General features: G+C 48.5%; 1 protein-coding gene across 1 annotated transcript; it reads right to left on the reverse strand.

The window, feature by feature from the left end:
• Window positions 1–1,064: 1,064 nt before the first annotated feature.
• On the reverse strand, window positions 1,065–7,875 carry dcst1 (DC-STAMP domain containing 1). The gene is made up of 15 exons (XM_030100022.1): window positions 7,746–7,875; window positions 6,327–6,401; window positions 6,113–6,241; window positions 5,888–6,027; window positions 5,615–5,780; window positions 5,101–5,244; window positions 4,662–4,783; window positions 4,405–4,562; window positions 4,216–4,315; window positions 4,021–4,116; window positions 3,282–3,408; window positions 3,022–3,138; window positions 1,912–2,054; window positions 1,682–1,786; window positions 1,065–1,133 (listed from the first exon to the last, which is right to left on the reverse strand). Exons 1-15 carry the CDS (start codon window positions 7,873–7,875, stop codon window positions 1,065–1,067), a joined length of 1,821 nt encoding a protein of 606 aa, XP_029955882.1.
• Between the last annotated feature and the right edge of the window lie 4,663 nt (window positions 7,876–12,538).

A 12,538-nucleotide genomic window follows, 5' to 3' on the forward strand; every position in this document is an offset into this window, starting at 1 on the left:
GGAGCCGGCGTCTCAGGGCTCTGAAAACGACAAAGTTTGAAGCCGGGTCCCAGAGTGGAAAAATCTGAAGACGCACCTGAGACGTCTCCACTGTTAGGCCTTTGCCGCACATATTTATTGAGACGATTGCGTCACCGCCTCGCTTCTACAACAGGACGCATGCGCGGAGGTCCGACAGAACCACAACAACAATGGCGCTCTCCAGTATCGTGTACGTGCTTCAGACGCTCACTTCGCTTTTATGGCGATTGATGCAGAATCTCCGTCTGCTGCTCCACCACCGACGATCGTCCGTCCACATCAGACTTTCCTCAACTTTTGCTCTGGAGGTCGCCATCTTTTGTGTTGCACTGCAGCGCCGCCAGTGGGCTTGGCATATGTATGACAGCGTTTACATGCGTCTTCAGTTCACTAATGTGAATGCTTTTTTGTTTTTGCTGACTCCGTCTTTACGCAATTCGTTTTGTAAAATATGACCGTTTCGGCTCCGTGTGGACAGAGCCTAAGGTTGCTGTTATTAAACCATTTCTTCAAAATCCCACCCTTGATCCAGGTGTTCTAAGAAGTTACAGACCAATATCCAACCGTCCCTTGATTTCTAAAATCCTACAGGAAGCTTGCTGAAGTCAGCTTTGTGACCATTTATCCATTTATATAATAATGACCAATTTGAGTCTTTTCATTCAGGTTTCAGAGCTCATCACAGCACAGAGGCCGCTCTGGTAAATGTTACTAATGATCTTCTCACAGCCTCAGATAGAGGACTGGTCTCTGTTCTGGTCCTGTTAGATCTCAGATACCATCATAACATCCTACGACAGAAACCAAGATATATTATTGGGATTAAAGGGACAGCATTAAACTGGTTTCAATCATATTTAGACTCAAATTAATCATGGAGTTCCTCAGGGTTCTGCGTTCGGCCCTATTCAAAGCAGAAATCAACATTTGAGAACGGAGCATTACCATGATGACGCATTTCAAACGACAGATGAAAAAACTACAGATGAGTCGGGGTGAGACTTCACGATGGGACTCAGCTCACTGAGCTGAAGCTTCTTTCCTCAATCTGTGTCCTCTGATCCCAGCCAGCGGCACAGGCGGCGCCACCACCTGGCGAGACGCTGGAACACCTGCAGACGGACGGGGAGAGAAGGTGAAGCTGGACGGATCCAGGAGGGAAGACGTTCACCAGGAAAGTTCTTCACAAGAGAAGGAAACGGCTCCGTTTGATTTTCCCTGCGCCCAATGAACACTGTGCGGCTGACATTCACAGTTAACCTTCAAACCTTTCAGCAACAGTTAGAATATTTAATAAAAGAACATGTTTTTATGAGTAAATCTCCATGGAGTGACTACAGGAGAAACTGAAATCACAGGTGGAGTTCCTCAAGGCTCACTCCTGGAGCCACTTCAGTTTAACAGCAGCATGCTGCCACTGGCTCACAGTCTGGGAAATAACAGCAGGAATTAGCATAGCTAGCAATCTGGGTGGCACAGCGGAGAGGTGGTCGATAGAGAAGTGATTCTTCAAGAGAAAAACCCATAAATGAACCATGTGAATGTGGGACGTGTTGATTTATGTGGGCGGGTCTTCATCTCTGATTCTGTGACTTTGTGCGTCACTTTGCTTTTAAGATGGATTCATCAGATTCATCAGATTGATGGGAAATCTGCTCACCGTCACAGGTTTCCCTCTTCGACCTCTGGTTCGGGTCTTGTCGGGGGAAGAAATCCGTCTGTGCAGCTGAAGGTTGTAGATGAACAGGATCCGCCTCTTCTCCCTCTGAAAGACACACAACACACACTGAAACACACTCTGTGTGTGCTGCAGGATCACGGCAGCACCGTGTGTGTGTGTGTGTGTGTGTGTGTGTGTGTGTGTGTGTGTGTGTGTGTGTGTGTGTGTACCTTGGGGTAGTAGAAGGCCGCGATGACCCTTCGGAGGCGGTTAGTATAAACCTGAAGGAGGCTGAAGAGCGCCATCAGCAGGACGCAGCCCACACAGCTCACATAGACGGTGACGGGGAGGAGGGTGGGCGGGGACACACACTCTGGGGGAGGGGGGGTGGGGGTGGGGGTTAAAAATACTTTAAGAAGACTCGACTCTTTTTAAACCTCAGGAGCTCGAAAAGCTTCAAGAACACTGAAGGATGCAGCATCATAAAACATCTCAGTGACAACAAACCTTTCAAGAACCAGTAAAAAAGAAGATCACAAATCTTTAATGTTCCTTTTGAGGACTTTAGAAAATATAAATACATTGATAAATATTCTTTTAGTCATTTTAAGTATGGGCTAACTATTCGGAGGCCATAAATGTTTTGCAGATGTAATAAATATAAATACAAACTGAAATTATCTGCATTCATTTACAGCTGAAAAACATTTATGGCCTAAAACTAAGCCTCTATTGAAAGACTTGAAATTGTCCAAACCTCTGAGAAATCAACCTGTTTAAACAGTTTCAAGACTCTTAAAAAGTGAGGGTTTTAAAATCACTGTCAAAACTTTCTCAATCCCCAAAACACAAACATCTTTCAAGATTTTCAAGGACATTGAAAGTTTGCATGTTTTGAAACCCTGGAAAACTTCACAGAATTCAAAAGAATTCACAGACTTTCCTTCAAAGTCTGAAAGATCTTGAGGAATTTCCAGTTTTTAAATCCTCTGAACATTCTCTGAATTTCAAAAAAAAACAAATAAATAAAGCTGACAAGAGAGATGAGGAATCTTCACAAAAAGGTTATTTCTTGCATCTGATGAGGGTTTTTAGATGAACGTATGAAAGTTTTCATGTTTTCAAATAAACCTTTTTTTAAGAATGAATTTGAAACATTCAAAACTTAAAAAAAAACCCATTTGGCAGAATGTCAGAACATCGAAGTGTTTCAGTGTCCACTGAAATGATGAAGTATTGGCTGATGTCGCCCTCTGCTGCTCCACTGTGGTATTACACCCAGCAAATCAACACACGACCAGCAATGAGGGCCCCTGTGCGACCTTTGACCTCTGACCCACCCAGGTTGTCGCTGTGCAGGTTGAAGCTGGACGAGCTGTTGAAGGCGGAGATGCTGGTCCTCAGCAGGCGGGCCATCATGGAGTCTCCGTCCACTCGGATGTCCAGGTGGTGGCTGCCTGAGGAACCAGGCAGAAGACATCACCCAGAAGCCCTGTGTGTGTGTGTGTGTGTGTGTGTGTGTGTGTGTGTGTGTGTGTGTGTGTGTGTGTGTGTGTGTGTGTGTGTGTGTGTGTGTGTGTGTGTGTGTGTGTGTGCCCACTGGTCACGTTGAACTGGGTGTAGGTGTGTCTGCTGACGATGTCCAGAACGTGGAACAGAGCGTAGTCGAGGGCAAAAAGGGCCAACGCCAGCAGCGCGACAGCGATCGCGTGAAACACGCCGGACGTCTGACACAGAGAGAGAGAGAGGGAGAGTGAGAGAGAGAGAGAGAGAGAGAAAGAAAGAGAGAGATTGCAAAATATCCTCCAGCTGGTAGGAAAACTGACAGGAACACCAGAGGCTATGCTGTTAGCATTAGGGTCAGTTAGCATTAGGGTCTGTTAGCATTAGGGTCTGTTAGCATTAGGGTCTGTTAGCATTAGGTTCTGTTAGCATTAGGGTCAGTTAGCATTAGGGTCTGTTAGCATTAGGGTCTGTTAGCATTAGGTTTTGTTAGCATTAGGGTCTGTTAGCATTAGGGTCTGTTAGCATTAGGTTCTGTTAGCATTAGGGTCCGTTAGCATTAGGGTCTGTTAGCATTAGGTTCTGTTAGCATTAGGGTGAGTTAGCATTAGGGTCTGTTAGCATTAGGTTCTGTTAGCATTAGGCTCTGTTAGCATTAGGCTCTGTTAGCATTGGGCTCTGTTAGCATTAGGTTCTGTTAGCATTGGGCTCTGTTAGCATTAGGCTCTGTTAGCATTGGGCTCTGTTAGCATTAGGTTCTGTTAGCATTGGGCTCTGTTAGCATTAGGGTCTGTTAGCATTAGGGTCTGTTAGCATTAGCTCTGACTGGAACGCACCACTTGCTGGAGCTCCTCGGGGTTAATCTTCGGCCTGCAGGGGTCGATGAAGCTCTTCCTCTCCGACTTCCTCAGGGGCAACAACCAGCGTTTACCCTGAACACACCAAGGGGAGGGATGTGAGGAAGAGGAGGGTGAGGATGATGAAGATAATAAAGGCGATGGTGATGGTGATGATGAAGATGATGAAGATACCGCTCTCCTCCTGCGAGCGTCGATCTGTTTGAAGTACGTTGTAATGTAGAAATTATCAAAGGTGATGTTCCTCTGGTAACTTCTCAGATAACCAAACGCTCTGACGACAAAGACAGGATGAAGGGGTGAATCCTACTGCGTGAAGCTGTGATGAATGGGTGAAGATGATCATGAATGAGTGAATCTTACTGGATGAAGATGGTGATGAAAGTAAAGGAGAGCAGAATCTGCAGGACTTCCAGAACTTTCTCGCTGATTGTGGTCAAAGTCCTGAAGGATTCTGTGACGGCCTGAGTGAAGTGCTGCTCCAGCAGGGCTCCCTCCAGCACCTCCTGCTGCTCCTCCTCCTGCAGGAGGTCCCACAGAGACAGGGTGAGACAGGGCTGAGTCACCTGTCAGGGTGGAGGAGGAGGAGGAGGAAGAGGAGGAGGAGGAGGAGCTCTGACCTCCACCAGCAGCTCAGTGCTGAACTCTCTGGACAGCTGGTCAATGGAAATGTTGAGCTGGTCGAACAGCTGCCCGAAGTTTCCCTCCACCGGAACGTTCTCCCTGCACCACGGAGTCATCACTGAGAGGAGGAGGAGGAGGAGGAGGAGGAGGACTGACTGGCAGCATGTGACAGTAATACAGTCTGCTCCATCTTCAAAAACAACCAAATTGTCACAATGTTGCATAGAAATCCACTGAAGCTAACGAGCTAACCAGCTAGCAACACTGCCATCAGTCCTGTAATACCACTCTGTACCACCAGATGGAGCAGATTCACTCCACCGCTCTCATCTGACTCCAGAGGAACAGTAACTCGCTGCTGCCGCCCAGTGGACCGACGTTTGATTACAGAAATGCACTTCTGCGTTGAGCCTGAAGCGTTGAAGGAAGCTTCACCTCTCATGACGTCACACAGGAAGTGGAACCTCATGGGGATGCACAGGATGTGGTTGATGACAGGAACAGGGATGGCCTCCAGGCAGTCCGTCAGCCTGGCTTTGAACCAGTCGACGCAGCGCTGCACGCCGTGTCCCACCACACCTGGACGCCACAGACAAGCAGCGACTTCACCTTATTTACTGCGCGTAACAGACACAAATGACAGAACCCTTCAAGTACGTACAGCCCTGCCTTGCTCAGAGGCACAACATAATGTTGACCTGTACGTACTGAAGCTAGCATGCTAACCAGCTATCAGCAGTTACCATGAAACAACACTGACTCAGCTCTGCCACCTACTGGACAATTCCATTTTACATACAGCATGTTGGGAACACAGTTAGCCAAAGCGCAGCCAGCTGCACCTTCTAGATGCTTTATTGTCTTGTGTTTAAAATCCTCACATCTGTAAAATAACGCACCATGTTTGCACCACGTTTTATAGCACTGAAACTCTTCAGGTCTGACTCACTGTCGCACTGCATGATGGTCTTTGAGGCGAACTCCTCCTGGGTGCTGTTCCCGCCGCCGCCCGACGTGAATCGGTCGTAACCGTACTGAAGGACCAGCTCGTCTCTCAGTCTCTGAAACCCCTCGTCGACGCTGCGAGTCTCGGACTGAAACCCGGCCTGGTTCTCCTGGAACAGAGACGAAGCCGGGAGCTCAACAGGGGACGCCTGGCGACGGACGAGTTCCTGCAGCGGCTGAACGCTGACGGCGGAGGAGGAGGGAGGTGTGTCGTCACCGTGAGCTCCTGCAGGACCTGGATGTACGGTCGGACGGCTTCTCTCCACAGCAGGCGGCTGTGGCGCACCTGCAGGTCCAGGTTGCAGCTCATGGACGCGGCGGCCGCCTCGGCGTTTCGCTGGATGTTCAGCACCGGGCCTGCGGTGTCGTGTCGAGATGTCACACGCCGGTGCAGGAAACACACACACACACACACACACACACACATTGACGACGTGCTCACCTGAGTACAGCACCGACAGCATCAGCACCAACAGGTAGCTCCGCCCACGGGAGCCGAGCATGCTGGGAAACACCAGGAGGGCCGAGGACCTGAAGGTTGAGGAGAGCGTCCCCACAACAACACATATACCTGGAAAACACACACACACACACACACACACACATAAAGGTTTCGGTTGCCAAATACAGAGTTGTCTGAGTGTTTGTGTACTAACCTGTGAATGCAAACCCTACCGCCAGCTTCAGGTCAAAGGTCAGCGGCAGGTTGTGGGCGATGCCCAGGAAGAGAACTGAAGGACGACATGTTCCGTCATTAAACCTCAAACTGAAATAATGAATCTCATTTAATAAATTCATGAAAATAAACAAAATATAGACATTAAAAATGTTCAGTTGATCCATAAACAAATAGATCATTCATTGTTACATTAATACAACCAAAACTTGAAATTGATTCAGTGGTTAATATATTATCATTCTAGGTTTTCATGTACCTGAGCTTCATCGCCATGGTAACTGAACAGCCCCGCCCTCCAGGCTTGGCATTTTTAATCTTTTAAATTTCTTTAAATGCAACAGATTCATTTCTCCCTGTTTTAAGTTCCCGGTTTGACTGAAGAACCGCTGAAGTTACCTGCGCCACATATCACTGAGAAAAGCGCACGGACGGCCAGGTGAGTCCACTGAGACGCGTCTGATTGGCCGAAGAGAAACCCATGGACGGCTGGAGGCAGGAAGTCCTGACTCAACCTCTGGACGGCTGCAGAGACAAAAGACAAAACAAGTGGAGCGGCTCCGAGAAGTCGGGATTCCTGAGGGAAAATGGGGAAGAGTGTCGGCCATATTGGACAGGGCAAACTGGAGGACACCTGAACTCTGAAACCAACTCAAACCTTTACGTCACTTTTTTAACACTCATACTAATACTTTAAAAAAGTGGTAATAATTACTGCATTATACAGAGAAAAATACATGAAAACTGCTATAAATTAAGATGAAGACAGTTTGTCAATTCCACAATTTTAAATCATTGTAGCTCCTTCATAGTCTTGGGGGGCTTTTTCTTAAATAAAGAAATTATCAGCAAATGCTTAGACTGCTAAAACAACCAGTGTTAAAATAGCTAAAAGTGCTGAATCCACAGAAATATGACTCCAATAGCTCTGATGTGTGAAAATGGAATAAAACTTCCACCATTGCAAATTTTAGAAATGAAATTTACTAAAAGTAATATAAAGGATTTTGTAATTGAGGCGTTATGAACTGTGTTCCCTTCATTTTTGCACGTAAACATGTGGCCCCAGATGGATTTTAATTAAAACTTTCATCAAGTCTCCACACGTCCTGTCCCTTAGTACATGCTTCAAACAGACATGGAAACAGCAATGTGTTGTTTTCGTAAGTGGATTTAGTGGTTTATTTCTTTTGGCTAAGTTAAAAACTGTTAGGTGAGGGGGAGGAAAAAATGGATCATTAAATAATGCAAGCACGTTAGTGGGTGTGATTATTTAAATGAAATTAACAGAATGCGTGAAACCTATAGATTTTGCAAGTATAAACCTGCTGGACTGCAATCATCCCATTGCTAATTTGCATTATCAAAACGCGCAAATCGCTCAAATGAACATGCAAACCGAAGTCGGTCACTTGCCCGGTCCAATATGGCGGCCAGGTCGACGTGTGCGGGTTCATGTTAGCGTGTTTGCGGACGAACTCACTGCTGTGCGGGGCTTTGGGTCTCCGCGGCTCTCTGTTGGACTCCATCCTGAGGGGTTCTTCTTGTCATATGTGCGCTGCAGGATCAAAAACAGCGTTGTTGAGTGAAGTTTACTGAAAAAACATCTCCAGGCAACAGCAAAATGTAAACATCCGAGACAACGCGAAGGCGATACGGAGGCCCCGAAGGGACATGGATTTTTTTAAAAAAATATATTTTATTAGGGAGTTCTAGGTGCTCCCTGAAAACTTTAAAGCGCACACGGAAAAATTGCTTTAAAAAAAAAGAAAGTTAAAAAAAAGGTGTCCCTTTAGGGGCTCCATAAAGGGGAGACTGGATGGAGAGAAAAGTTTATTGTAACCTCCCTATAGTGATAAAGGTGGAAAATGTCTTTCATTGAACCTCAAATATTCACAAAATGAGTGAAAAAAACTATTTACACATTTTAATTAATCAACACAAATAAATGCACAATGGGGTGTTCTTTTTTTTTGTTACCTGTTATTGTATGTTGTTTTTTTCCTGTATGTTTACTGTGAATCACTTTGGGCTTTTTTTAAGTTGTAAATGTGCTATACAAATAAATTTGACATTGACACTGATAATGGTTTCAGTGGTGAGTGAAGGAGTTGATTACATGTCAAAATAGATATAGATCGACAGAACATCTAAAAACTTTCAACCTTACAAAAAGGAGATTCAAGCTCTGCCGATACGGTACCAACCTTTGTTCTTTCTAGGGATGAAATCTTCTGCTGGAATCAAAAAGTCAGCTTTTTATATTGTAGTGGTCGTGGGGGCTGCTGGGGGTCGCTGCCCCAATTGACTGTGTGCTGGGCGCCACAAGGCATTATGGGTGGGGATTGTTTGGGGCGTTTTTGGGCCGTGTTTTATGTTTATTTGTGTTTATTAGTGCTTCCTTTATTACAGCTATGTTCAGTGTTTGTGTTGGTGTGTGCTGTTGCCACTTTTGTGTTGTTTTCTTTATTTCATGTGTCGGACCGTGACTTTATGGCGTTGCCAGGGGAGTCAGACTCGGCCTGCGAACCCCCATATTTGTAGTAAAGAGAGCTTATTTTGCTGTGTCAATAAAAACCTTGGTATGTTGAAAGTAAAGTCTCTGCTCCTTCCACAACACCAAGTTGCCACACCAGCGTTACAACATTGAATATGTATGCATGAGTATGCATTTTATAAATGCAGTAATGGTTCCAAACCTGAGGTCTGGGCCCTCCGAGGGACCGCCAGCCATCAATGCTGCAATTCACCAACAAAGTATTTGTACTTAGTTAATCTAAAGCAGTTGTCAGAGCGTCTTCCTCCACGGTGCGTTCAAGGAGCTGGGAAATATCAGTTTAGGAAATTCTGCCTCTGAGTTTGAAACTCTCACACAACAATACAGAAAAGTTTTAAGTGACTCTGAGTGTGAACGAGGTGAAGCTGTCGTGAGCTGCCATCTGGTTTTCACAGGTCTGTGCTGTCAGCTGCGTTTCCACACTTTAAGAAACATCTGCATGTGACCTCTGACCCTCCGGGGGAACAAGGCCAGATGGCCATAGTTGGAGGACAAAAAGTGAGTGGCTGAGAGAGGGCCAGAGAGGCCATCAGGGCCCAGACAAGCGGCGGTCATCTCAGAGCCCAGATCCCAGATCCCAGCCACCACCAGTCCAGAAGGGGGCAGAGGAAGGAACCGGAAGGGACCCGGCCAGACCCCCGGCGGCCCAGGGCCCAAGGGGACCAAGACCGGCAGGCTCCAACACCACCGAGCACCAGACGCCCAGAGCAGGAAGAGCCGAGGGCCCAGGGCCCAAGAGTGACCCCACCCGCTCAGGCAGAGGGCCAAGACCATACCCAGGAGAGACGAGACCCACGGGCAGATACCTATCCCGGGCCAGCATCCTCCCCTCCAGTGTTCCAGCCGAGTACCTGGAATTCCTGGGTATCACAACCCCTCGAAACCCTCCCTCCTCCCTCCCTCACCCGAGCCCACCTCCTCCACCATCAATATCCACCCTCCCTCCAGCCCACCTCCTCCCCCACATCACACCGCCAGTCATCATCAGCCTGAAACACTCTCACATTCCTGTGTCATCAATCTGTTATGAACTGTGTGAATTCTTATGTGGCGGAACAAACTAACATGCTGACGGAAACTTCTCCCACAACTCTCACAAGAAAACGGCTTCTCGGCTGTGTAAATTCTCATGTGGCTTAAAAGACAACTCCGTAAACTGAAAGTTTTTCCACTTTTCACAACAAAAAAGGCGTCTCACCTGTGTGACTTCTCCTGTGGCAGAACAAAACACGATGATGACTGAAGCTTTTCTCACATGTTTCACAAGAATACGGCTTCTCACCTGTGTGAATTCTCATGTGGACCAACAATTGAAATCGTTCAATTAAACTTTTCCGACACTTCACAAGTATGTGGCTTGTCATCCGTATGAATTCTCATGTGGCGCAACATAAAACAGCATCGGCTGAAATCTTTCCCACGTTTCACAAATGAACTTCTTATCAGTGACCGTTTCAACCTTCTGACATGATTTACGTTTTTTTACCGACAGTTTCATCGGATGTTTCCTCACAATCACTTTCAAACTTCACAATAAGCTGCTCTGCCTTCTGGCTGGTACCGAGTTCCTCCTGCTCCTCAATCTGTGGAGGTTCTGGTTCCTCCTGCTCCTCTTCAAACAGTAAAAGTCCTGGTTCTTCCTCTTCCTCTTTGATCTCTGGAGGTCCTGGTTCTTCCTGCTTGAGTCAAGAGTTTGTTTCCTGTTTGAAGAGCTGCTCCACCCCACAGTCGTGGTGCTGTGGGAGTTCTGCTGGGACAAACAAGCACAAGATAAAAAGGTTATTACTTCTACAGTTCCTGGGTCTTCCCCGGGGTCTCCTCCCAGTGGGACATGCCCGGAACACCTTCCCAGGGAGGCGTCCTGGAGGCATCCTAACCAGATGCCCGAGCCACCTCAGCTGGCCCCGCTCGATGTGGAGGAGTAGCGGCTCTACTCCGAGCTCCTCCCTGGTGACTGAGCTCCTCACCCTATCTCTAAGGGAGCACCCAGCCACCCTACGGAGGAAGCTCATTTCAGTCGCTTGTATCCGGGATCTTGTCCTTTCGGTCATGACCCAAAGTTCATGACCATAGGTGAGGGTAGGAACGTAGATTGACCGGTAAATCGAGAGCTTCGCCTTTTGGCTCAGCTCCTTCTTCACCACAACGGACCGATACAACGACCGCATCACTGCAGCCGCTGCACCGATCCGCCTGTCAATCTCACGCTCCATCCGTCCCGCACTCGTGAACAAGACCCCAAGATACTTAAACTCCTCCACCTGGGCTAGGGTCGCTCCACCTACCTGGAGGGGGCAAGCCACCTTCTTCCGGTCGAGGACCATGGCCTCAGATTTGGAGGTGCTGATCCTCATCCCTGTCGCTTCACACTCGGCTGCGAACCGCCCCAGTGCATGCTGTAGGTCCGGGTTCGATGAAGCCAACAGGACAACGTCATCTGCAAAAAGCAGAGATGAAATCCTGTGGTTCCCGAACCGGAGCCCCTCCGGCCCCTGGCTGCACCTAGAAATTCTGTCCATAAAAATGATGAACAGAACCGGTGACAAAGGGCAGCCCTGCCGGAGTCCAACATACACTGGGAACAGGTCCGACTTACTGCCGGCAATGCGGACCAGACTCCTACTCCGGTCATACAAAGACCGGACGGCCCTTAACAAGGGGCCCCGGACTCCGTATTCCCGAAGCACCCCCCACAAGACACCACGAGGGACGCGGTCGAACGCCTTCTCCAAGTCCACAAAACACATGTGGACTGGTTGGGCGAACTCCCACGAACCCTCGAGCACCCTATGGAGGGTATAGGGCTGGTCCGCTGGTCCACTGTTCCACGACCAGGACGAAAACCGCATTGTTCCTCCTGAATCCGAGGTTCGGCTATCGGTCAAATCCTCCTCTCCAGTACCCTGGAATAGACTTTCCCAGGGAGGCTGAGGAGTGTGATCCCCCTGTAGTTGGAGCACACCCTCCGGTCCCCCTTTTTAAACAGGGGGACCACCACCCCGGTCTGCCAATCCAGAGGCACTGTCCCCGACCGCCACGCGATGTTGCAGAGACGTGTCAACCAAGACAGTCCCTGCACATCCAGAGACTTAAGATACTCAGGGCGAATCTCGTCCACCCCCGGTGCCTTGCCACCGAGGAGCTTACCAACCACCTCGGTGACTTCGGCTTGGGTGATGGACGAGTCCACCTCTGAGACCTCAGCCTCTGCTTCCTCCATGGAAGACGTGGCAACGGGATTGAGGAGGTCCTCGAAGTATTCCTTCCACCGTCCAACAATATCCCCAGTTGAGGTCAGCAGCTCCCACCTCCACTGTTAACAGTGTTGGCGGAGACCTGCTTTCCCCTCCTGAGGCGCCGGACGGTTTGCCAGAATTTCTTCGAGGCCGACTGATAGTCCTCCTCCATGGCCTCTCCGAACTCCTCCCAGACCCGAGTTTTTGCCTCCACAACCACTCGGGCTGCAGTTCGCTTGGCCTGCCAGTACTCATCAGTTGCTTCGGGAGTCCCATGACCCAGCAAGGCTCGATAGGACTCCTTCTTCAGCTTGACGGCAGCCCTTACTTCCGGTGTCCACCACCGGGTTCGGGGGTTGCCGCCACGAGAGGCACCGGAGACCTTACGGCCACAGCTCC

The sequence above is a fragment of the Salarias fasciatus genome, chromosome 9 (genome assembly GCF_902148845.1).
Source record: "Salarias fasciatus chromosome 9, fSalaFa1.1, whole genome shotgun sequence".
In the NCBI taxonomy this organism is placed as follows: Eukaryota; Metazoa; Chordata; class Actinopteri; order Blenniiformes; family Blenniidae; genus Salarias; species Salarias fasciatus.

Excerpts from the sequence above, each read along its gene's own strand:
- dcst1 (XM_030100022.1), bottom strand. The coding sequence starts at position 7,875 with ATGGAGTCCAACAGAGAGCCGCGGAGACCCAAAGCCCCGCACAGCAGT. Across the intron at positions 5,781-5,887 it reads AGGTCCTGCAGGAGCTCACG|GAGAACCAGGCCGGGTTTCA; the intron begins GTGACGACACAC and ends TCTCTGTTCCAG. Across the intron at positions 4,117-4,215 it reads ACGCTCGCAGGAGGAGAGCG|GGTAAACGCTGGTTGTTGCC; the intron begins GTATCTTCATCA and ends TGGTGTGTTCAG.